This window comes from Tauraco erythrolophus, chromosome 2 (assembly GCF_009769465.1).
Source record: "Tauraco erythrolophus isolate bTauEry1 chromosome 2, bTauEry1.pri, whole genome shotgun sequence".
In the NCBI taxonomy this organism is placed as follows: domain Eukaryota; kingdom Metazoa; phylum Chordata; class Aves; order Musophagiformes; family Musophagidae; genus Tauraco; species Tauraco erythrolophus.
Window position 1 is genome coordinate 110,031,712 of NC_141466.1, and position 27,214 is coordinate 110,058,925.

The 27,214-nt window shown below is 36.7% G+C and overlaps 1 protein-coding gene across 1 annotated transcript in view; it reads left to right on the plus strand.

Annotated features, from left to right (window-relative positions):
* SPATA17 (spermatogenesis associated 17) overlaps nucleotides 1-27,214 on the plus strand; it is a 103,189-nt gene that overhangs the window by 7,888 nt on the left and 68,087 nt on the right. The window contains exons 3-5 of the mRNA XM_086629486.1: nucleotides 138-219; nucleotides 5,828-5,878; nucleotides 17,233-17,336. Of these exons, the coding sequence (XP_086485612.1) occupies nucleotides 138-219; nucleotides 5,828-5,878; nucleotides 17,233-17,336 (237 nt within the window). The remainder of the gene's footprint in view (nucleotides 1-137; nucleotides 220-5,827; nucleotides 5,879-17,232; nucleotides 17,337-27,214) is intronic.

A 27,214-nucleotide genomic window follows, 5' to 3' on the forward strand; every position in this document is an offset into this window, starting at 1 on the left:
AGTATGTTTGCAGTGGCTATCTGATTGGGATAAGTATGGATATAATACACTATGCATTGTTTTTAATATTAGTAAAAAGTGAAATTGTATTGTAAAGTCTCAAAATAATAACTATTTTGTTAATTATTTCATTTTAGATATCTGAACAAAATGGTGATTTTTATACAGAAGTGGTGGAGAGGTTATCAAAGCAGAAGATACTTCAGAAAAATGGTGCAGGTAGAAAACTAGTTTTAAAAATTTTGTTTTGTTATTAATAGAATACATATGAAGTAACTCATTTACTCATCTTGAAATTAAAAAGCTGAAAATTGATCCTTTATGCACACAGACATGTACTTAATTTTACTTTCATGAATAGCACCGTTAATTTCAGTAAGCCTACTCACAACAGTCAAGATAAGTCAGTGTTTAAATGTTTGCAGCTCTGCAGTATTAGCCCCGAAACCAGCAATGAGATCTGCTCAGGCAGAAGCGTGCCCACATGATGCTAATTGCAGGACTGCAGCTTTCCAAGATGCTCTTTTTTTTCTGGCAGAACTTTTAATTCTGAAAATAAAAGAAGCCAATGTGTCTACATATTGCTGTTCTCTGTTTTAGTGGTTTAAATTTCTTACTTAATGAACCTTGAAGTATTTGAGGTTTTGCCTTAAGGCACACAGCAGGTCACAGTCAATCTAATCCCTTTGACGGACTTGAAGATAGCAAAAGTGTATGATAGCACACAAGCTTAAATCTCTTTTAACAGGTTTAAGAGATTAAGAAACTAATTTGCCTTTAACATAAAACAATTAAGTTTTTAATATGTAGTTTACCTCACTAATTTATCAATTTATGTTAATATTTCACAATAGTTTTAAACTTTAGTCATTTATTCTTGATTAAATTTGTTAAATTGTTGTGTTTCAGTCAAAACAGACAAGTCAAGAAAAAGCAAAAAAATTGAGCCATAATAACTCATATATTGCAGAGTAAAATCCATACCTCCTACTAAACTACGTTTTCAAGTAGCAGAACTTCTGTGCCTGAAAGCTTGACTATTTTTCCCCCAAGCCGATCAGTAATCTAATTAAAGATTTTATCTCTTGTAATTTACCTGGGTTATCTAATAAATTATGAGTCATCTTTTCAGGCTATGGTTTTCAGTCTACCTTCTGAAACACACTGAATACAGGGCAGATAGCTGCATGGTTGGATTGGATTCTGCTTTAAAAAAAGTTGAATGTTGTCCCTGAGTTTAGAGAAGGTCTGTTTAATCTAGAAAAGCTTCTGTAGAAGAAGAGAGACATGATAATGTTAATATATGTTAAAATTTGTTAATGAGAAGAAAGGATCTGTACAGCTGCTGGGAAAAGGGAAGGACGAAATCAACTTCATGTGAAACATTGACACATAACTGCTGAAAGATGTGGAACTCCCTCTACTGCAGGTTTTTAAGAGGAGGTTAGACAACTGCTTATCGTGGATGGCTTAGATATGCTTCAGGCAATGTTGTAGGTAGAGTTGGCTCATGACTTCCACTCAAGTTCTACTTTTTTTTCATAGTTAAAGCGTTGTAGAGTGGTGAATTTTGCTTCAGAAACAAGGCGATTTACGTGTTTCTGTGTTTTTCAAGTTCAGAATAAGAACCATGTCAGTTTTTGGCATTTGATCATAGGTCTTTAAGAGGTCTTAAGCAGGACAAAGATCTGATCTCTGGAATAACGTAGGACAAAAAATCGTGCAAGCCCAGAGTTAATATACACCTTCTAAATCAGACTATGAATTCGTTCAGTTTCAGGATAGCAGGACTTATCCAATATTAGCCAGGGATCTAGAGAAACAGAATCTCAGCATCAAGCTTACAAATTGTACAGCAATCAGCATAGAAAACCACCTTTTCCCCTCACATTTCCCTTCATTTTGCACTCGCCTCTTTGATTGGAGAGCACTAAATAGGACAGCCTGACTGGAATCCAACCTGAAAGCCATGCAAGTAGTAGATAAAAAGACACCTTTTCCTCCCTTTGGACTGCTATATTCAGTATTGTGTGTTTTGACATGGACTTCAGTATAGAGTTCAAGTTCATTCTCTGTATTCATTGTTACACTGTTTTTACTCAATCAATGGCTGAATTTGGAATATTTTAAAAAGAAACAAAAATCTTCTCAGGAGCTAAGTGCAACTTTTATGTTAAAGGATCAGTTAACGTTTGCACTAAACTCTTGCTAATAACTGTTGTAATGACTCCTGATTGCGAAACACAATGATACATTTGACATAATAGTTGCCAAAATACAAAAAAAATTGGTCACTTTAAAATTTGTCCGCTGATGATGATCGGATTGGTATCTGCTGCCAGCAAACAAGGCAAAGCATATGCACAAAATACCCATGATTACTTGATAATAAATCATTTTAATGATTATATTCAAAATTGTGAAATGTGAGTGCTACTGATGCGGAAAATAACAAAGGCTGAGGCTCATCAGATTGGCTGTCCATATGTGCATCACTACTAGTATTTCATTTGTTACTCCTCTAGTGCCTCTTCCTTTTATTGTTAAAATACATTAAGTTAATAAAAAAATATTGATGGTCTTTATATGACTAAATTTATGTGCCTTTCTATATTCTAAATACAGGTGCTTTGGTATAAAATTTTGTTTCCTAATATTAATCTCAAACTAAAATTGAGAACTGCACTCCTATGGTTTTCTTAATAACTTAGTTATATTGGCTGTACTGGATTCTGAAAGTCTTGCAATACTTGCAGGAAGGTATGAATTTTAAAACCAGGCAAACACCAGAACATGAATCAAACTGTATGTCACTGTTTCTTTTCACAATATTTCTAAAAGTCAAAAAATCACTTGTTAAAGCAAAGGGAATTGTAGCATTTCATTGTTATTTTAAGTTAGCATGCATGATGGCCATAATTTCAGCTCACTTTGGAAGGAGGTGAAGTTGAAAAAAGTGAATATTTTGTGTGATGTAGTTTGACACCACCCTAAATAGTTTAGTTTCAACTCAGTAACCAGTTTTAAATAGTCTCAGTCCAATAGGAATTAGACAAATGCCTATTTGATAAAAAAAAAAAAAAAAGGCAAGCCTGTTCCCAACTTAGACTATGTGTTGGTTCCTTCTCTCAATCTACTCTCAAATTTCTAGTTCTCCTTTGAATTTGTCACTTTATATTAACTGTTTAAAGAAAAAGAAAACACCAGTCAGGTTCTGATCACATTTGTAGGTGATTCCCAAACATGTTTTTAAACAGAAAAGGAGAAAGTAGTACAACAGTTTTTCCCCAAAGGCTTCAAATATATTTTGGAATCATAGACTTAAAGTAAACTAGTTGGGAGATCTGTATATTAACATGAGAGATACAGACTTGACGTTTCAGAAGTGGAGATGGTGCATGAGGGTGAGATGAGAGTCAACCTTGCAGCATCATCTTGGAATGAGCACCCAGTGAAAGAATGAGAGGCAATCGGAAATGCAGGAAATTCCACTTAAGTGTAAGAAAGGAGTTTTCTCAATAAGAAGGCCTCAGTTCAGGAAAGAATCTTTTGTTTACTAGGAAAGCACATGCTTTTGTGAATAAGGATGAACACATTCTCCATCACTTGTAATAGCAGAACTAATATGTATTATTCTAATCAGGATTAGAAAACAGGGCAAATCCATTTGCAAAAGAAGCTAGATGGTGACACAGACTTTGGCTTTTGGCACAAGGATAAGGTTGTGAGACAGTTATATGAGCACTTCTGCATTTGGATGACTTGTGAGTAAGAACAAAGTTGAGTAAAAGCAGGAAGGTGTAATTTCCTTTTTATCGTGAGTGACCTCGTCAAGTAGTGATGGGGTAAGGCCTGAGTCTCTCACACCTAAGTGAGGTACGCAAGTTAGGACCCTAGTTGCCATTGACTGTCTTGGTAAATAGTAGACAGAGATGCAATTGCAGAGTTCTTCAATACTTTGTCAAGCTCAGAGGGAAAGTGGTCCCACTGTCTCACTGTCTTTCAGTATTGAGGATACAAAGAGCATAATGATGTTAGGTCTTCAATTTAGGTTCTTCAGCGAAATGGGATGAATTCAGACCTAAGAGCTCACGGCCTTTAAATATGAGAAGAATAAACAAAAAGCTGTGAGATTGTTTAGTTTAATCATTCATGGACAGAAATCTGATGATCATTATTAAGCTTAGGAATTTCCATTAAAAATATACTTTATCTATTTGGTGGTGCAGCAACTCCTACATTCCCTTTCAAAGAAAGACCAAACGAGCTGCAAAGCAAAATTGTATCAATTTAATCAAACAGTTTAGGAATACACTTAGAACTGGCAACCATTGTTTCATTCCAATATTAGCTATCTACAGTTAGTATCACTCAGAAAACATTTATGGAGACAAAAGGGAAGATAGAGTCCACTATTTATTCTAATTCATACTTTTAGGGCAGAGATTCCTTCTAGTATATACATGTATATGTGTGCATACATCTGCACATATACGTGAAACTTTTTTTGAAATTTAGCAGTTGTGCATTTTTCTTTAATATAAGAAATATCTTTTCTACTGTTTCCATTATTAGTAGATTGGTATGATATTAAAGTGAGCCTTTAAAATGCACCTTAATTAAACTGCAGGAATTATGCCTTGCTTAATGTAATGAAGAAAGAGAATTTAAAATGAAGTAGCATCATTGTGTTCATTTGTAAATAACATATTGCAGCCAACTGTTTCTTAATTGCCCAGACTGTTGATAAATAATCCAGTCCTGCTGCTCTCCACAGACAATTTGCTTTGGATCAGACTAGGCAATTCAAATAACACTAATTACAGTGAAACCCTTTTATAGTGAATTCCTGTTTACCATGGGGGACAAAATCACTATATCAGGGGAAAGCACTTTTGCCTTTGATTTGTGTCTAAAACATGAGAAACACATAAAAGCTGCATGTTGTGCTAAATAAAGGACATACTCTTGCATTCAAAGTACTTATATTTTACTTTTTATGATACAATTGTGAATTATGTTCATTTTGCATTTGTAATTAGAGGGCGGAACAGATGTGAAAGCTTAGTTTAAAGTGATGTATCCATTAAAATAACCTATGCTGCCAAGTGATTGCTTAGTATAATAGGGGATTCGTTCACTATGAGAGGAATTCTGCTTTATTGGAAGGAAACCAGGACTTCAGGAAATGTTTTCTATATCAGGGGATTCACTGTAACATGGTATCATTGTATTTATGATTTTATGATGTTAAAATGAATATTAAATGAAACAAAATTCCCAAGGATTACTCGGGAGGCAGCTAAGTACATAACATTTAGTACAGATGGTTGGAAGGCACAATTTTGCTCCATCACTGCATCCGTATCCTTGAACGATTTCGACTGAAGACAGCATTTCTTTGAATTTTTCATTAAACCAGACGTCTTGAAATATGAATTCCTTTTATGTTTCTGTGAGTTTTGGCTAAAAGAACCCCAGTGAATAAATCATACAATACTATGTGTCACCAGCACTTGTGAATATTTCTGCTTTGTTATTCTACTCTCAGTAGAGCACCATTGATTATCAAACTCAGCGGAGAGCATTTTATGATCATATATCTCCATTAGCTCCTAGTTTGACTACCATAGATTTTTCTGGTTAAGCCTGCATTATGTATTAGGGAGCCTATCTCTTCAATACAAAGTTTGATTTTATTCTCTCTAAGCCTAGAACTCTTATTATGTATTATGTATAAAGATTCTTATCTTTTATATGTAAAAATAGGAGCACTGTCTTTGTGTAACTGAAATATATGCCATCTTTTTTTTTCCTTGATTCACAGACAGCATATTTTATTATGAAGATGAATTTCTACAATGAAATGGCTGTCAGGGTAAATATTTCTTCACTTGTTAAACAAATGAAAAGTCAATTGTGCTCTGAATTTGCTTTTAATAAAATGAGCAAACCAGAATAATATACACTTGATTGATATGCTGATGGCAACAGCGGGAAATAGTACATAGTTAAAAATTAAAGTTACACTCAGTAGTCTGGGTTGTATTTGAAAACTGCAGCTGAATTTAAGTCATCTGCATGTCTTGCACTATTAAATGTTCATCGTACCTTACCGTGTATGATGCTGATAAAACTCGCAAACATTTTATCTGTGAGTATTCTTACAAATGTAAACATATATTTACAATTCTGACAAACCATAGGGCTTTTTCTTTTCTTCACACATACCATTTGGTGTATTGAATCTCAAAAGAGTTACTCAGAGATCACAGGACAATTTCATTGCTTAAACATAGAGGTTGAACTGCATGGATCTCATTGATGATATTATGAGAGAATTTTGCTAGATGAAGAAGAGTATAAACAGTCCTTGAACTTGAACAAATGAAGTTTGTTATGGAGAAAACTGCAAAATATATTTAACTATAAATTAGCATTTTTTTTCCTCGACTTTGGAACTGCATTAAAATGAATATGTAAAACAAACATGGGAAGGACATGAGATAATTCTTAGGATGAAGTCTTTTTATCTTACTTAATTCTTCTATGTTGTGGAATAAACTTTCTTTACTTTAGAGGCCTATACCTTTTAGGCAAGGCATTTTACCTTTTGAATTCTACCAAATGCAGGAATGGGGGAGGGGATGAAGAGTAACCCAAGCAAACTCCTATAAAGTAGGAAGATTATCAGAATGGATTTTAATTTTGTGGCCTTTCTGGTTCCAGAATAACTCAGAATCAAGAGATATGTTCTCATCAGGTTTTTGACTTAGTGCTGGTTCTCTCAAAGGCGCAAAATAGAATGTTACTTTTGGTGCATGTTAGAGAGCTGAAAGTGTTTAACAGCAATCTGATTCCTCAGAAATGCACTTTTTTGTTGTTTTATTTCTTAGTTAGCTAGTTTGAAAGTATTCCATAGTGGATAAAGGCTATATACTCATGCAGCTGAAATCAGTGAGAAAACACAAGATGCAAGCCAGGTCTTAAAAGTTGGCTGTGTACTTTAAGAAGGCATTTGAAGACCAAATTTCAGAGGTAATTATGTATTCTAGTCAAAGGGAGTTTTGCATTTGGTCTTTCATTTTTAAAAGAAATTGAATGTGTTCTCATTTATTTGTAATGGAAATATAATGTTGAATCATTAGGTGATATAAATCTTCAAAGTACCATTTTTTCAGTCATGTCCTTTTCTTAAATGGAAATTTAAAACAGTAGAAAACAATAGAACAGATCTTTCCTTAGTTGCAAATGTCAGAATCCGATTCTCCTCTATCTAAATCTTGTGCAGCCATATCTGCAGAGCAGATTTAAAATGCTACCATTCTGAAACATTGAATGGTTTTTTTCTTCTGTCATCTGGTTTTTGAAGAACTAACCGAGGTTCAAGACAATAGAGAATAAGGCCTGTTAAGTTTCTTCATAGAAGATATGTGGCCAGACTTTAAGTTTCCTAAGCTGACAGTGCCTCATATTCACACATTGTGAGCTTGACTCACGAGTAATATACTTCAGTGTTCTGAAAATATAACAATAACTGTGTATGTTTTTCTATTAACCACTTCATTTTGTCTCATGATACTATTACTGTTTCTATGATTCTATGATTACAATATTTATTTCAATTTATAGTCACTGATTAGAAAGGTGCTTCCAATTTTGGCCGTAGAAGTATCATTGAGGGCACAGATATGCTTATCGTTTTGAAGCCAGTCTCTGTCTCCCTGGTTTGCATTTAGTTATAACCAGAACTATCAGTTTCACCTTCATATTAAATCCGAGAACTTGTTTTAATCGATTTCAGTTTTGAGTACTAGGCGAGAATATGATTCTCTCCCTTAAAAGATTTAAGGTTGCTATAAATTTTCAGCAACAAAAGTAATACTATGGAAAAAAAAATTTCCATGAGCAGATGGCTTTTGATATATCAAGGTTTTGCCATTTGTTTTAGTGCTTAAAATAAACATTATTTATAAGACCACTTACATTTTGATGTTACTTAATGAGGAATATGCATCATTGATTTGACTAGCTTAAGAGGTCATTTAGAACTTGCCCGTTAACAAGCTGTAATCTGCTGAGCACACAATGACTTTGTTTAAAATTATCTGTTCAGTGCTGATCAATGACAATAATTGTTTTGTACCAATCACTGTTGAAACTTGCTAATTACTTTGAAGGGCATACACAGTTGTCTCTTTTTTTTCAAGAATTTTTTTAACGTTCACCTTGGAATTCAAAAGAAATATAGTCGTAACACATTATACTTCCTTACAAAAGCAAACACTTAGAACTTTCACATTGCAAATATGAACATCATCAGAAGCTTTGTGTAAAATGTTCTTTTCCAAAAAGATCAGTCTTCAGTTTTGTCATCTCTGACATACGGAAATCTAGCATGAAATAATTTGAGACATAATGCAGCTTTTCTTTCTTATGTTTTGTTCAGTCAAAATCAGTGAGGTAGCTCTGAACAGAAAGTGGTGTAAATAAACGTAGAATGCAGCACTTAATTGGTACGTTGAGCCCATTGGAGATAATTATAGCTCTACGCAATTTCAGTCTTTTGTCTTTCAGTTTGAGTTTTGATCCTTTAACCCAGAAATATCCAGTTCTGCATTTATAACTGTGAGGTGAAGACTGTCAGAAAGAGTTTCAAAGGGACCATAATCCTGCATTAATGAGCACACAGCTATATGGGAGCCAAGTTGCTCTTGTTGAGAAATTTTGAAGCCAAACAGAAAAACAAAGCTAAGATCCTTATTCACATGCAAAGGATTTTGCTTAATCCCATATCTCTGAAGGCATACTCATTCTTTCTTCTTTCTCTATCCCTTTTTAACACAATAAGCTTGTGTATGAGAAAGTGCAGTTGCAGAGTATGAAATTTACTATCACCTAGTGCAAAGAAGCATGTCTAGTGCTTAACCTTTCTTGTTCCCGTGTTCAGCTGCTCACATAACTATTATTTATTAATATTATAGCAATGTCTAGAGGTCCAAACCCTTCTTATTAAAAAAAAAACCCAAACAAATAGCAACACATAGGTAAAAGAAAATACTAACTTTTTCAATTAGTTTTGAATGTTATTTGAGGAGAGAGGAAAATGCATGGTGATGCACAAAGGGGAAATAGAAGAATGTACCAACACTAAAAGTGAATATTCTCTTATTCCCAATAGCTTTAGTGCATCATTTTGTTTTCTTGGTGACACATTGTCGGAGTGCAGATCCTTGAAGAGACTGCACGAAGAAAATCCTGTGTAAATAGAGACTGGAGCTCTAAAGTTAGGCCTCAAGTGCAGAATGCCCTTGAAGTTAAGGATAAGAAAACTATGCAGTATGATAAGGGAGTAGTGTTTGCTTAGAGCAGAGCTTCGCTAGGCGGGTACCTGTTTGAAATAAGCTGTTAAATATGACAAGCGTATGTATCATCCAATAATGGTGTAGAAAAGGTGTGGTCTCAGGATTATTGGCAAATACTGTCTATATAAGCAATAAGAACTGCGCAATAAAGGAGACTTCCTGCAGCTAACTCATATTGAGTCGTCTCAGTACTTCTCCAAATCCCTTCTCCGCATTATGGCGCCCGAACAGGGACGGGAAAAAATGAGCTGGACTCATCGTTTCACTCGGGACATTTATTACTTGTTTTGAACGAGTGTTATTTTAGCGGAGAAGGGACGGCGACCTCAGGCGGCCCATCGGGGAAAGCCGGGCGGATCTACCCAGGCGGCCTATACAGGAAAGCCGACGATCCGCAGGATCCATTAAGGCGGCCCATCGGGGAAAGCCGTGCAGATCTACATACAGGCGGCCTATAGGGGAAAGCCGGAAGATCTGTAGGATCCACTGTCGCGGTAAGACGATGGAACGGGACGTTGCATTGTCGTTGTTGGGAAGCTTCTTCGAGAAGCGTGGATTAAAACTTGGAAAAAGATATTGGCCCCCCCTGATTGCAGGGGGGTATGCAAAAGATATTATCGGAAACATGAAGAATTAGGAACCAAAGGAAAGAAGAAGTAAGCGACTGAAGAAAAAAAAATAAGCGACAACTGCCTCAACAGGAGGAGGTAAGCGACTGGGAACAATGGGAAGCATGGCTTTAATAGAACATAAGTCTGTAGTTAAAGTGCTGACAAAGTGCTAGAGAAACCAGCACTATTAACAGTTCTGACTTGATAAAACTCCCGGTACTCCTGGTTTGGGTATCAGCCCATGTACCGGAGGCAAGCTCTTCAAATATATACATGACAAGGACTTGGGACACTATAGACGTTAAACTTTGGCGTGCAGCCACCTGTGGGGATGCTGCTGGCCTGGAAAAGTCATCATCGAATCTTTTGATCCAGGGCCCCGAACGAAAGACAGACTTATTGCTTTCCCCCTCTTCCAACGAAGTCGGTACACCGGCACTCCCGCGCCGCACCGCCCACCGCGCCCGGCGGCGCCCCGGGAACGCCGCCGCTGCTGCTGCTGCCGGTCGGGGCCGCGGGCGGCGTTTGCCTCGGCGCTGCCGCCCGTGCGCGGAGCGAGTCGCGGCTGGACGGGACGGAGACGCGCGGCGGGCCCCGCTGCGCCGGTTCGTTCGCAGCTGATGGTCCCTCGGCGGGAGGGGTCGGCGCCGGTTACGGAGCGCGAGCGGCCGGAGCTGCGGCAACAACAACAACAGCAACAACAAGGGGGGGGCCGGCACAGGGCCGCTGGGTCGTCATCGCCACCCTGCCCCCCCGCCCGGCTGAGGCGAGGGAGGGCTGACACCCCCCCCCCCCCCCCCCGCCGCTGCTGCCCCCCACCCGTCGGCCGCGCCTGGCGAGCGGCCGCTTGGCCCCACCCCCCCGCCCGGCTGAGGCCCGGGGCCCAGGTTGTACCGCGAGACAGCGCATCGTAACTTGGATCATCTCGATCGACATCGCGGGAAATAACTAATCCTCCTTTGTTCCAGCAATTTGAACAGTTAATATCAGTGTTGCAAAACCGTAAACATGCACATTCCATTGTACATCTGCGAGCGCACACCACGCTGCCAGGGCCTGTAGCAGAAGGGAACAGGCGAGCTGAGCCTCTCACGAGTGCAGCTCTGGTACCAAACTCGCTCATGCAGGCAAACATCTTGCATGACTTCTACCATCAGAATGCTAACGCCATTAGGTGACAATTTGGTATAACAAGAGAGTAAGCCTGCTCAATCGTACAATTGTGTAGTACCTGTCAAAATACGATCGTGCCACCAGTGAATGGTGTTAATCCTCGTGGTTTACGCTCGCAGGAACTTTGGCATACACTTCTTATCAGACGTATGTATTTTTGTCATCATGAGGTATTGAGCATGTTACTGGTATTCCTTACAATCCTACTGAGCAACCGATCATAGAACACGCACATGGTACTTTGGAGAATATGCCTTTAAAACAAAAAGGGGGAATGACAGGGAAATCTCCCAATGAAACAATAGCTAAAGTGTTATAGGTGTTTAATCTCTTAAATCGAGAGCTAAATATTTTGGGATGAATAAAATGTCACACATGTCAAAATCAGGCACAGGCAGGGTTACAGCAAGTGGCTTTCCAACAACTGACTGAATTGGCTAAGAGAGCATTAAGACGTGTCCCTGATTTTTGGGACAGGGGAGGCTTCCTTTGCTTCCATGCGGCAGGGAGCACAGGAACCTTATGAGCATTTCCTTGATCAACTACAAATGGCAGTTCAGAGATAAACAGAAAATCCGGCTACTGCAGATGTGTTGGTATTCCAGTTAGCCATTGAAAATGCTAACACAGACTGCCAACAAGCTCTTGATCTTATCGGAAATCGGGCTAATAATAAAAAAAAAAAAAAAAAAAAAAAAAAACCAAAAAAAAAAAACACCACGATTGCAGATTTAGTAAAGGCGTGTCACAATGTGGGCTCGGAACACTATAAAGCAGAGATATTGGCAGCTAAATGTTTTGGTGAACAGTAATCACCGACACGTTGGTGCATTTAATTCCTACTGGTGTCTTTGGTCTTATATCACAAGGATTATGTGCACTATTGCTGGGACGATCATCCACCACAAAATTAGGATTGTTTGTACTCCCAAGGGTAATTGATTCTGAGGAAAAAGTAGACAAACAAACAAACAAACAAAACACCAAAATGCTTGTAACTGCTTCTGCAGGGCTATAATAGAGCTTAGCAGGGTATTCCTTCGCATATAAGGGGAGATCCATGTACTATAGGGACTTTAAGAATGTATTTCCCTAACACCACCATGAACTTAAGTCATAGATACACCCAGAATAGCTGCAGCACGCCTGCTTATGATAGCTAGTGCGATTCCAGAGCAGAATTTTGGGAACCAGCTAAAATCATTGCAGCTTCAATATTTGCACCAGGAGTTGGAGTGGCACAGGTGTTAACTACACTGAATAAGTTGGGTTGTTGGCTTGCAAAACAAACTAATGCTACAGCTTCTGCTTTATCAAAGCTCTTAATTGACAGGATGGTTAAAATCTCTAGTAAAGCAGGCATTATATTGCTAGTAGTTCTTCTATGCATAGTAATAATCACCCCCTGCCTATTGTCACGCTCCCAGCGAACGGTACAGAGTACGGTTCATCAAGTAATGGTCACAGAAAAACAAAAAAGGGGAATTGTGGCATCATACACACAGCTACAGTTGAGGTTTCACCTTGATGATTTAAGCCTGTGCTCTTTTCTGAAGTTGGGAAACACCGATAAAGAGGGTGAGAAAGAGAAGGGAGTGTGAACAGCTGGTGCAGGGAGTGTGAGAAGCTGACATGGGAGTTTGGGAAGTTGATATAGAGTGTGTGAGAAAATGATGTTTAGTTTAGCAAGTAAAAAATAGCTCCTTTTTAGGCATAGCCAATAGTAAAGTTAAAATAGGTGCGTGCACTATTGTTTGTAATCAATCACAGCTGGGTGAGGGCCGCGTGGACACATCGTGGCCAGAGTAATAATCTATAAAAGCTGCCTATATAACAATAAAGGTCACTCTGCTATCACAAAAGAATTTTGGACACAGACAGTCACAGCTGCACAGCCTCCTTTAACAGTAATCATTAATGGGAAGGCTTTTCTGGCCTAGTTTACACAGGGGCTGATGTATCTATAGTGAAAAATCCTGACTGGCCGCCCTCTCGGCCTCTGATACAAGCCCTGGCAGCTGTGATCAGAGTAGGTGGAACACAGATCCCACAGCAGAGTGCACAGACCTTGTTAGCAGTAGGCCCAGGTAACAAACAAGCTATTTTGAAACCATATGTTTTTGATGTCCCATATACATTATGAGGTTGGGTTTTGTTGAATCACTGGAATGTGAGGCTAACCTCAAATTTTTAGCACGTCACTGATGTCCAGCCCTGACTCAAGCTGGCAAGCCGGTCTGGGTCGATCAGTGGCCATTAAAAAGCGAGCGGCTGGAGTGAGCTCAAAAATTAGTCGACGAACAGCTCAAATTAGGACATATAATTCTCTCCACTAGCCCATAGAATACTCCAAAATTTGTTATCTCAAAGAAATCAGGAAAGTGGAGATTTATGTTAAAAGATTTAAGAGTTATTAATGCAATCATTTCACCAATGGGTGCATTACAACCGGGTGTATCAAATCCTACTATGATTCCAGAATGTTAGCATTTGATGGTGATTGATTTAAAAGACTGGGTTTTTCTACCTTTTTACTCTTTTATTTATTTACACCCTAACGATTGTCCTAGATTTGCCTTTTCAGTTCCAGTACTTAACGATGAACAACCCACGCAACAATATCATTGGATTGTACTGCCTCAAGGAATGATGATTAGTCCTACAGTTTGTCAATTGCTGGTTGATAATACTTCGCGTCAGGTCAGACAGCAGATCAGGCTCAGCAGATTGCAGGTGCCTGCCCTGACCGTCAACATATTGTGCCTTCAAATACTCCAGCAGGAGTAAATCTAACAGGTTTATGTGCCAATGAATTATGGCAATCTGATATTACTTATATTCCATCATTTAATCGATCTAAATATGTGCATGTAACTGTTGATATGTTTTCTGCCGTTGTTGTTGCTACTGCTCACACTGAAGAAAACCATGGGAGTACCAAAGAAAATTGGGACAGACAGTGATCCAGTAGGGTGCCTTCTTACAGGATTGGGGAGTGACTCACACTACCAGTATCCCTCATTCACCTATGGGACAAGTGGTTATTGAATGAATTCATTTAACATCAAAACAAATACCTAAAAAAAAAAAAAAAAAAAAAAAAAAAAAAAAAAAAAAAAAAAAAAAAAAAAAAAAAAAAGGGGGCAGTCTTCCGTATATTTCCCCACAAGAGTTAAATTTATTAGGATCAAAATTTGTAGGTAGTGCCAGCAACAACCACATTACACAAACATGTGTTGTTTTAATCTAAGTGACCATGGTGAGTCCATCCACGAACAATTGCAATGGCTTGGAGAGCATTTGGGGAGAATTGTGGTAGAGGATTGTATATTGATATGTAAACTGTCTTTATGTTTCTTATGATTTAGTATATTACGTGTGTGAAAGTTGCTTGTATATATGCTTTGTGTCTTTTCTCCGATCGGAAGGTGTATGGATTCACCCGTAGCTACTGGAAGGAAAAGCATTAACTGGTACCGAATTAATGACAGAAGAATTACAAACTAGACTTAGTTGTGAGCACGTAACTTTGAAAAGAGAAGCTAGGAGGATTGTTATTGAACAACATGTTGCGATTTGCAAAATCCGCTGTTGGCCAGCAGAGCACATACTGGGCAGCCTTGTCGCACGCACTGGCCACGCGTGCGGCAACGCCGTATCAGTACCTATTTCATAGACTCTGCTGAGGGTGTAAAAGGGATGGCTCAGGGCGGAGCGGAAAGAGGCTGCAGAGCACACTGTGTGGATAAACAGGGGACGCCCTGAAGGTGCCGTGCCTGCCTCTCTTCTCTGCGATGACCCTGCCGACTGACACCCTCCTGCTCAGTGGAATCTTGGATATAGCGGAAATAGTAAAGCCCTCAGAAAGGGAAGTAGTATGCTAGAAACTGCTTTGCAAGGCTGTACCAAAACAACATGCTAGTAACTGGGGTTGACGGTCTCGTGCACAGGGTTTTCTTCGTGCAAGAAAAGAAAGGGGGATTTGTCGGAGTGCAGATCCTTGAAGAGACTGCACGAAGAAAATCCTGTGTAAATAGAGACTGGAGCTCTAAAGTTAGGCCTCAAGTGCAGAATGCCCTTGAAGTTAAGGATAAGAAAACTATGCAGTATGATAAGGGAGTAGTGTTTGCTTAGAGCAGAGCTTCGCTAGGCGGGTACCTGTTTGAAATAAGCTGTTAAATATGACAAGCGTATGTATCATCCAATAATGGTGTAGAAAAGGTGTGGTCTCAGGATTATTGGCAAATACTGTCTATATAAGCAATAAGAACTGCGCAATAAAGGAGACTTCCTGCAGCTAACTCATATTGAGTCGTCTCAGTACTTCTCCAAATCCCTTCTCCGCAACACATCACTCATAGAGTTCCTGAAAGCTTTCCTGTGATACTTATTCTCTTGTTAAATCTCGCATAAAAAGATAATCACAACTGTACCTGAAGGTGCCATTGGTTGAGACTGAATGCTAGTTTTTACTTTAAAGAAGAGTGTTTTGGCTATTGTGATTGCAAAATGATACCAAAGACAAAGTATGAAAATATGCAACCCTGCCTTAGTTAGTCTGTTTATAGTTGGCTTCAGAGTGTTACTGTTTTCAGCTCAGGAAACAGCAGGAAACAGAAAATTGCAGTAACTTTTGATAGTTATCACAGTGGTACAGAATTGGACTGCAATGGAACTGGAAGGAGTAGAGAATTTTGCCTGTTACTGAAGAGCACTCCCAAGACTTGATGATACAGACTCTGAAGTTGCTGAGTGCAAAAGTCGATTGATAGTATGGATAATACTATCCATACAAATTTTCTTTCCTTGCCTTCTTCCTGAATCAAACACAACAAAACATGGCACTCTTTTTTGGCTTTTTTTTTACATGCTTCTTTGGAATAAGAGATAGGCTAAGAAAAAAACAACCTACACAAACACATGGATTGCACTTTACTTACCAAGTCATACTTTGGGATGGCGTAAAGGAAAAAAAAGGAAAACATTCCCCGTAGATACACGGAAGACTTCAAGCTCTTGAAAAGTCTAGTAGCCAGAGACCCACAGGAAAATGAGAGCTCTTGGCAAATTACATTACATTCTTCTCTTCAATGCACTTAGTGAAGGTGAGTAGCTTCTCACCTTGGAGTTGCTTCTGTATTGTAAGACCTCAGTCTTCTTGCTTTTTAACGTAGATCCTGCCTTTCAGCTGTTATGTCTTGTAAGATTTCAAAGCTGTAAAGGTCAATGAGATGGAAGTTGGAGCAGGAGTGAAGGTAATGCAGACTAGAAAATAGAAATTGGGAGATTAATTTAGAAATATATTGATGGGAAAAGACAAAATGCAAGGAAGATAGTAAAGAATATTTTGTGGGAAGATAAGTAACTTCAAGGGCGGAAGAATGTAAAGAAAGAGGAACTAGACACTGACCACAGAGGAAAAGATCATTAATCTATTTTTCAGATATATTGGTCTTGAATACACTGACCTCTTACTGGAAAGAAAATGAGGAGTGAGAACAGCCGTCAGCATGACTGAATAGAGCAAGTTATGTCTTCCACCTGTATGTGTCATGGCATAGGGATAAATATGGCTAACCAAATGGCAGGACTGATAATTTTTTACTGAATTAATACCTACTTACTCTTCCCACAAAATAGATAGCCGGTAAACCTGTAATCATTTCAGAAAAATCATGATTAGAGTTTTGTGTAGCAGAAGATATTGGTGAGGTGATGACTCAGTGGGGAATGCGTGTTCTATGTGAGAAAAGGCACCACTTCTTTTGTCTATTTATTACCATTCTTACATAAAGCAATACCACTGGCAGTAAAAGACACTTCTTTTCATTGCCACAACCCAATATAAACAGTGGTTTAAAACTTGACATTTTTTTAATGTTGGCATTTAGTAATAAGTTCATATCACCATTTGACTGTGATATGTTGAATCCTACTCTCATTTTCTTCACTGAAAAACATTGGTGCTTCTACTTGTTAGCACTTTCAAGGAAATCATATTATTTGGAAAATACAACAGATATTTGATATGCATACAAACTTTTGATTTGAAATATACTAAGCAAATATTTTTTTTCCTCTAGATTCAGAAAAGATGGCGAGGCTATTATGTTCGGAAATATATCCATAATTATTATGCACTGAAGAAATACCTGGAAGCCATTTCTGTGAATAATGAGATTGTCAGGTAAAGAAAAAATACCATGTGGTAAAGCACTCATTTCCTCTTCTGTTATTTGTAAAAAGTTTATGGCACTAATTAAACTACTTCTTTGAGTGTAGGATCCCCTCCTTATCAAATATATATGTATATATATAGATCAGTCATCATTCTCTTTATTCTAGGCCTGTGCATGTTGTGCCACATTCTGTTCTCATTTACACTATTATGAATCCAGAATAATTTCTCTGAATTAATTATACGTGCTCGGGTTTATACCAATTTAATAAAACTTCACCAATGCTCTGAACTCATAGATTACTATGCCCTAAATACGGTTTGTTGAATGAGATTTTTTTTTCCCACTATACACAAGTTAAAAAAAAAATTATTTTCAAAATTTGCTTTGACAATTGATTATTGTCAATGAATGAAAGTGCAGATTTGGATCTAAGTTACGTGCATGAACCATAATGTGAATATTAATTGTAAAAGATACAGGTGTAGACATAGTGAAGCAGACTCTTTTCATAGTTACAGAATTGAGTCACTTATTAGATTTCTGACTAGAACTGTTTGCTATGTGTTCCTACTCTATTTCTCCTATCAGTTCCTTGTCTTTCTCTGTACTTAAGTTGAAAGTTGTCTGAAATAGAGGCAATTGTTTCCCTCTAGCACATTTGATGTACTGATCCTTGGCTATTTCTTCAGACAACAGTGGAAACAAACAGAAAAAATACTGGGTGACCATGATCGTTACTTTCTTATTTTAAGTAAAAGGACAAAATCCATCCAGCTTTTGTTGTTTAGAAAGCCGGAGACAAAGCTTTACTTTCTGAAGCATAGAAATATAAAGGAGTCTAGTGAAAAAGTCTCATCTAGATCACACAACAAAGACAATTTAGCCAGAAGACTGTTAGAGAAAACAGCTCATGCAAAATGTATCATCCAACTTTTTTGGACGCTGCTTATTAATTAGTGTTATTTTTCCACAGTTACAGTTGATGCTCCATCCTTTTTATCATAGCATTATAAGTCACATTTTACATTGTTACGTTTAATGAAGAATACTGATAACCGCCTACCTCTAATCTCTCATTACTATTCATGTAAACGTATTCTATGCAGAAAGTTAGATCATAGCTCAGCAAAACCAGACTTAAAAAAATCTGTCATATCTTCAATTATACCTTTGTGTTCTGAAATCCTTGAAATATGTTCTCTTCTTAAAAAGGTAGAATCCTAGGAAGACTAGACCAGATCTAGGAAAGTAAATGAAGCCATAATTTTTTGGTCTAAAATGAATATAACTGGTTAAACTGCAGAGACACAAGTGGTATTCCTGCTGTACTGAACACAGACTAATGGGACCTTTGTATTTTATTTCCCCACATCCACAATTGATCTCTGCTGGGTACATCTGACTTTGGAGGATTTAAGAAATATTTGTCTTTCAATACTTTCAGTTCTTTGACATGTTCATCAAATTCCCTAGTATTTGTTCCAGGTCCATAAAGTTCCTGGAACCATAAAGCCTGGACATTGGTTAGATATTTTAATCAAGAAATACTTTTGTGCTGTTTTTCTTTAACAGGTAAGGTGAACAGTATGACTTCAGGTACATAAAAATGTGTCAAAGTTGGTCTGTGTGAGCTCTTTATCTGGTTACTGATATATTGATATTCTGCTAATTTGAGTTCTGTCTTCTGGAGTTCACAGAAATATATGTATTTCAGGTTAAAAAAATCCATCTTTCAGATTAAAGTAAAGTTAATGAATTTTTGAGTGAATTTGGTCAAATGGATCATATTGGTTCAGTTTTAAAAATGCATCAGTTCCCAAGTGCAATCAAGAATCACTCTTGTAGTAGTCTATTCACTGGGATGCATTTGAAAAATGAGATGTGTATCACTTCAACATTTTTCTTATGAAATGTAACAGATGTTTATTGCAGATCAGGTGTAGGCCTTTAGCCAAACAGATTTTTTCCTGCCATTTGGCTAAGTTGCTGCCAATTGCTTTGGCCCCAATGTGGCCCACTGTATTTCTTACGAGGAATAGTGAACAAGGTGGAGGAGAGATTCTCTGCATATTTTCATCAGCCATCACATCAAATGTGGAAGAGTGTAACCTCCTTGATCATAAACATATAAAGAAGAAATTCTTCAGTCTGAGGGTGGTGAGGCACTGGAACAGGTTGCTCAGAGAAGTTGTGGATGCCCCATCCCTGGAAGTCTTCAAGACCAGGTGGCATGAGGCTTTGAGCAACCTGGTGTAGTGGAAGGTGTCCCTGCCCATGGCAGGGGAGTTGGAACTAGATGATCTTTGATGTCCCTTCCAACCCAAACCATTCCATGATTCTATGATTTTTATGTATATAAAATTATTGCAATTGTTCATAGTAAAAAACACCAGGAATTGTCTGAAACTGAAGGAGTGCATTTATGAAATGGCTGGGTTTTATTCCAGCATCAGCATTATGGAAATTTACATGTTGGCGAGCAGAGCCACTAATACACTTATGCACTCAGATTAGGCTGGCTTTGAGTGCTTCTCATCTCTAGAAGACCGGAAAAAAACACAGCATGATACATGAAGTAATGCATTTTTTCTTATTTGCCTTATAGCTGTATTCATCAGAATGCATGCATTAGTGCAGTCAGTGCTAGTAAAGAACCCGGTTTCTCCACAAATACCAATAGAACCACAGTTAAATAGAAACCAATTTTTAAGAACTCCAGAGTGGTATAACTCTCCACCACCTAGAAAAAAACCTAAACCATCCAACAAAGTACACACTAGAAGTTTATAATTTCAAAAGTTTGTTTAAACTATATTCTTTCTGGAATTATGATGTAATTCTAAACTGACCTACAATATATGGATCTCAGGCTTCTCTTCTAGAATAATGCTGACAGAATTTTTATTTATCAACAACTACCTGAAATCAAGTTGCAAGTCCTTCTGAGATATGTTTTTAACTCTTGGCCTCCAGAACCAGAGATTGAACTAAATTTTCTCTCCTTTCATTAAAGAGGAGCCTGTATCAAATTACCACTCACTTGTTTCTCTTAGAAACTTCAGAGAAAGCTGCCATGGAACTTTGGACTTTCTGTTAGTCTTATAAGAATTATTGAACAAAGTTTGTTTCCTTGCCTCTCCTCCTTCACTGTCTTTTTTTAGAAAATAAAAGACGCCTCCCTTACTAAGGGGTTTTCTCAACCAGTAGCACATCTTTACCATTCAGCTTTAATACAAGGCATCCTTATTTAATAGCTGCCCTCATTTAGTAGCCAGACCTTTATCATTTGTCTTTACTTTGAAAACCCCAGGAGAAAGTAAACTTAATAGAAGCTGCCCCAGTTTAAAGCCATAGAGGGATGTAATTTTTAACAGAAATTGATTTAACAGAAATTGACCTAAAATATAATTAAATAATAATAGTCATATTACATGTGAGTTTGCACTCAGTTAACAGACTGCTTATCCTAACTTAAGGAACTGTTTTTGTATGAACTGAAGATAACTGTCGGCTTTAGCTCCTAGACTGTCTGAAGAGTGAGTGGATTTTCCTCCAGCATTCCCATTACTTCCCACTGCTACAGAACCAATAGATGTGATAGCTGCTGGTGTCCCCAGTAGAGTTCCTAGTAGTTAAGTTGAGAAGTGATTTGAAGAATCCCTTGACAGATGGCAAAGAATGAATTTGAACCCTGAATTCTATCTACATAAGGACATATTCAGATTTTTCCTGACATTTGTATGGTTTAGCTTCAGTGTAGCAGTGAAATAAATTTATTGCTCCTAAATTCTCTTTTACTTACAAGATTTAGGAAGTTCTAAACAAACCAAGTAGGAAACATGTTCTTAAATATTTATTTTCTAAAATTTTACTATTTAGATTTTAGTAATAATTCTTCATCTATAACATCCATTTGTATTTAAATAAACACCAATACATACTGTATTCTATCTGAATATAGATTAGTTGGGTGGTTGCATAGATAAATGCGTGCATTAAAATAAAGTTCATTACTTCTCAGTGAAGTTAGCGTATTTAATTTTAAGGGAAGATACCTTGTTTTGAAACATTCTTAAAGCTGCATTTAACATCTCTAAGAGCTGGCAAAAGGGTTACGAGGGAAAATATGCCAAAAGCAATTAGCATAGGCTATAACTCCATATGATGCATTAGAATTTTGTTTTATGTGAAACAGTTTCCAATCCATGATAAGCAAATGGACATCACTTCACATAAATTAACATGCTGGTGCCATTATATCAGAAGAATTTATGGATGATGTCAGTTTCCCAACTGTGTGATTAACTTGCAGTTCTTTGACTAAGGTTATCTACACAGTGGCCTTTAAACTACAGTAGAGCAACTTTTCTATATGTCAGGTGTGCAACTAGAGATAAGATTTTGGGATGTAGTGCTCCATTTACTGATGAATGGCACCATTTAATTTTTTCCCTAGGCATGGAACTCAGTAAGATAGCAGTATCAGAAAACTAACAAAGCAGTGGCAAAGTACTGGCATTGGAGTTCTTGTGTAATCAAGGCAGGTAGTTTAGCTTTCTTGGCTGTTGATAAACAGTCTTAAAGATAGAAAACTAAGATCTGAGTCTAACTTTAGCAAGCATCATATTGTATGTAAACAGTGTTATGATTATAAATCATGGATTTCACACACTTAGAGGACTGACACCAAAGTCAAACTCTTTTCCATTGTTATTGGCTTTAATAGTGAAAAAGCCTTGAGAGTGGCCCTGAAGAGTGTGACTTTCATTCAAGTTTGACTAGCTGTTCTATCAGCGGATTTAGTATCACAGTCATCATTAAAGCTTTTTGGTCTTCAGGAAATGTTAGGGAAATAGATAATGCAAAGTGATAAAAATTGCGTCCTTGGTGATATGTATATTGAGAACTCCTTTGTGCAGTTTGATTTTTTATAATCTTAATGAACAATGAAATACAGTACTGCTACATGTTGCTGGTGATCTAATCCAGTGTTTATCTTTTCTGCAAATATGCCTAAGCATGTAGTACTGAAAAGAATATCTAGGTTATTCTTGATTACTAGAGCATTAGTGAGGCTTATCAAGTCTTAACATGGCAAGTACTTTGCTTCTTAAAACTTTTCAGGTATTGCTATTTTCCATGAAGGGAGCCTGAAAAAAACCATCTGTTGTCATAGCAATATGAGGAGAACTTGCTCAGCCTCCGTCTGTCTGTTCCTTTCTGATAAAGATAAGTCCAGGTGCTGGCCATTTTCTCAAGTGTCAAAGTGTTTTGAAGAATGTATATATTGTCTTATAATTCAATTAAAATGTTCCTCCTCATTGACTGCAGAAGCAATTGATTCTGTAGTCTATTTTCAATTAGTGCCAAAGCCTTTCAGAGAGCTCCTTGGAATTCTTGCAACAATAAAAAAATCATTTTTGTAATGTTATCTTTCACTTGATGTTAAATTAACCAATTTGTCTTCAACCCATCTTCTTCTCCTTGTCTTCAAAGATATCTAGAGGAAATACTTTTAAACTTATTTACCTGTAATCAGAATTTTCTGAATGTGAACTTATCCTGTCAACTTTCTTTGGGAGCCATAGAAATAGAGACAAGTGCCAAACATGCTTTCTTGTATTTATATATTAATTTTGAGTGGTATGGCACATAATTTGAGACATCTATGCTTTTTCCAAAAAATTTTAGGTATAACTGCTAGATCTTGTAGGAAATTTAGAACTGTAATCCACTGAGGATCCCAGAGTACTTCCATAGCTATGAACCTGATATTGTTAGGATAAGATATAAAAAATAAGTAATTTGATTCTTGTCTGTGATTTGACCAAGTTTCCATTGAACAATATTAAGACATTCATATTAACTTAAGTGGCACTTAGACCAGAGAAAAAGTTTAAACTGATACATTTTAAAGAGACTCAAATCTGATTAAAATGTTCTCTGTAGCCAACTATTTTGTGATGATTGTTCCTTCTTAAGCATGTTGTCCATAAATCCAGCTTTCTTCACAGATTCTGAGCATGAATTCTGACTCTTTGACAAGTCAGTCCATTTTTAGGTCTTCTCTTTGCTTACCTTTATACATATTAACACAGTTTTATTTATGTATATGCTTTTATACAACATATATGCTTATATATCTATAGGCTTTTAATAATCCATTTTACAAAACAAGACATTTTAGATGGACTTTCTGTCCTTTCAGTTTGATCACGAAATTGAAATGAACTGGCTAAAGCTATAAAGCAGGCAATACCCTGTTTTAACTCCATAGGAAAGCACTTTCTGAATGCAGTGATGTTAAAGTAGGAACCATTATGATTACACAGTAAGCTGAATTTCTGTTGCAGATTCAGACATACATACCTCATGTGCCTTATTCTATTAATGTCTCCCTTGACTAAGTAGTGAAAGCAATCTTACTGTGTTTTTAGTTAGTTCCGTGTAATACAGATCAAGTTTTGCAGATAAACATGAATAACATAAGTAACTAGTTAGATTGTAGTCTATAAAAATATGAAGGCTATATTTTCTCATGTCTTTCACTAAACACACCATTAGGAATAACATTAAGCTTTGTTTCACCTGTATGCAAAGGAAAAGTTTCAATCTGAGTGTGTAGAGAGAAATTCGCGATCCTTGCATTCACTCATAGGACCAAATAGTCTGTGGTGTAGCTGATTACTTTTGGTGCAAGTAGAATAAAATAGACATGACAACATAATATTGTGGAATAACAATAGGTTTATACCTGTGATCTTTGAAGACACTGTAGTGTCTGGATAGATTTTTTATTTTGAAATAAGTCTCTTAGAATTACTGACAGCTCATAAAACATTTTCTGTGGACAACAACTGACTAATCTTAGCATTTTATGTTGTCTTATATAGACAGACTTCACAGTCTTATATTTTGTCTGAACTAGGATTTTCACTGTAAAATAAGCAGAAAAGGGGAAGAGGTACAATTTCATTAAGCTCTAACATATCATTGACTGTCAGGTAGGTCTTGTTATGCTGTCCATCCTCATTTAACTATCCCACAAGATCTCTTAATGAAGTTAAGCCCCAAGTTCACTCCAGTAATTCTGTGGCAAGAGTTTGTGCAATGTAACAATTCATCACTTGTCAGGAAGGCACTTTTAGTTTATACATTTAATAAGGGCATCCTCTAGCTTGGTTAATTAGAAGTGAACAGTTTGCATATTTACTAAATGCGGAGTGTCATTGCCACCACGGCCTATTGCCTACATGAATTATTTCTCTATCTGCAATAAACAGCTGGGTAATTATTACTGCCATAATCAGATAAATTCCCTCTGTAAGGCTTTTCTTACATGGCAATTCTTTGAACTCATCCAAAGCTGAACAAAATTTATGAACTCCAGCAGCTAGGCCACTTTTTCATAGCGTAGTGTCCCTGTTCCCTATTTCAAGGACATGTAGAGTATCATAAATATTGTGTAAATTAGGAGGATAAATATGATTACCTAAAGATTACATATTAATAAACTTGATTTTCAAAATATAATTTTCAGGTTGTAACTGATTAAATTATAGCAGTTCTGGTTTTATCTAATTGTAGAGACATGACAGGCCATCTATATACAGGCTATACTAGGTTATCAGAGAAGAGCTCTACCAGTTGAAGCCTAAAGACTTATGAAAAAGTATATAAATATTTTTCATGTGCCTTTTGAAGAACTAGTCATTTCAGCTGTTTAGGTCATTAGAAGTACGACAAATTTTATGTGTCGTTTACTCAACTCATTTAAAGCGGTTCTTTTGTTATTAAAACAAGGTGGCAGTTCTTTTTGGTGTGCAATTTTCAGTTTAATAATGAAGCATATAATTTGAATGTGTGAATTTATGTGTTACATTATAAAATTAGATATTTCTTTTATCTGTAGGAGCAATTTGTATACAAACAATTATGTAACTAAACTTGCTTTATGCTGTCCAAATATTCCAGCTCGTGTTTGACTGTATCTACAGATACATCAGTGAGTACTTAATTTACACATACAGCTTTTTCAGAACATGCAGGAATATAGCGTATTTTTCAGTTCTTCAAAGAAACAAAAGAAAACAAACAAAAAAATCTGTCTTTTTTTTTTTTAACACGCAACAGTCCATTTGATTTAACACCACAAGGTTTTTTTTTCTCATAATGTAAGATACTGTGTCTGAGTGCAACTAGAAAATTGCCATTAGCTGCTCACATACTTCATAACTCCTTATTAAATAAGTAGTATACTCACAATTTAACAAAATACTTACTCAGAGATAAGAGGAATACTAAGGAAGACCAAACTAAATAAAGTGTTCTTTGGCACCACCTTAACCAATGGAAGGCTTTTGAGGCTAGACTGCATTTCTTATTTCCCATTTCCGTGGGAGAAATAGAGACTACAATGATGAAGATTTTTAAAAAGAGCTACGCCACAGTTACATTTTGTTATTAGAAATGTGGTATCTTTGCATTTTTTAATATGGTAATGTGGTATCATTGCATTTTTTAATATGTTCATGATCTGATTTTTGACTAAGGATGTGAAGGTATATCCTATAATGTGTAGTATACAGTCTCTCATAATCAATTTTTTTTGATTTAAAAGAAAAATATCTGAAATGAATAAAAGGGATTTTTTTTAAAAAAAAGAATTAATGGTCTCTGTTAATTAATTTTATTTTCTAGATCATTATAAATAGACTCTTCTGTTGTCTAATAAGAGTTAGTTTTCTTAAGCACTCAGAGAAGAAAACAGAAAAAATAATTGTCTTCTATTTTTACAGTCTAGAACAGTAATGAATAATAAATATTGTGTTGTTTTTTTTTTCTAGTGATGTTCAAAATAATATTATTCTGAATCAGATGGTCTAGTCTGACTTCAGGTCTATCACCAGTATCGTATCTATCAATAAAAAATCTATAACAGTATCTATAAAAAGCCCATTAAGGTTTGGCTGAACAGTGTAGTCTTGATTTAAGAACATCAAAAGATAGAAAACACCCTTTTCATTCTACTGAAGGAGCTAATTACCTTTGGTGTTCAAAGTCTGTCCCATATTTCCCCATTAAAATAGTTTAATTTTATCTTTGAACCATTGCTTCTTGTTGTATCCTCCTCTACTAGACTGGAAACTCCTCTAATATCCAGAATCCGTACATTAATCTAGCCACCTTTTAGTAGTCTTTATGCTAAACATAAACAATGGAGGTCATTGCAAGATGTTGTCTCTCTGCTTAAAATAATTTTTGTGACTATTTTGGACAGGGCTTTCAAACATCCTATAAAATACTATCAGCATCAGAATTCAGCACAGTTATGGTGCATATGAAATTAAAAAAATAATGACTTTTTTTCCTTTGGCTATATTGTCAGCTTATGCCTTGATTCATTTACTTTTTTGTCACAGTATAATAAAAGGGCTTTTTCATCTCTCTGAATGCTGTTCTGAATGCCCCCTTTGAAAGGCATCGTTCCTCTTACTGTGAGCATGATTTTTTTTAAGCTGTGTAAAATTTTTACTTATTGCTATCCCCCTTTCAAATTCTTCAGACTCTTCATCTCATAGGGATAGTTACATGAATCCATTAAGTTGTTTAGCCTTGACGGTGAAGCTGAATCCCAGTATTTTACCTTGAACTTCATCATTTCTACCACCTTCAAACGAAATCAACATGACAAAGTATTTCAAAAAAGCAACATTTTCCACCTCTTTTCTCCAAGTAAGCTATTCTTTTCTTGTCCAATTAACTAGCTGATTGTAAAATTTTTACAGCCTCATCTAAAAAACTAATTTGATCTTTCCACTACATGGCACCCAAAATGGTGCAGCACTCACTAGCCTACTTGTACTTGTGGGTGGGAGCCCTC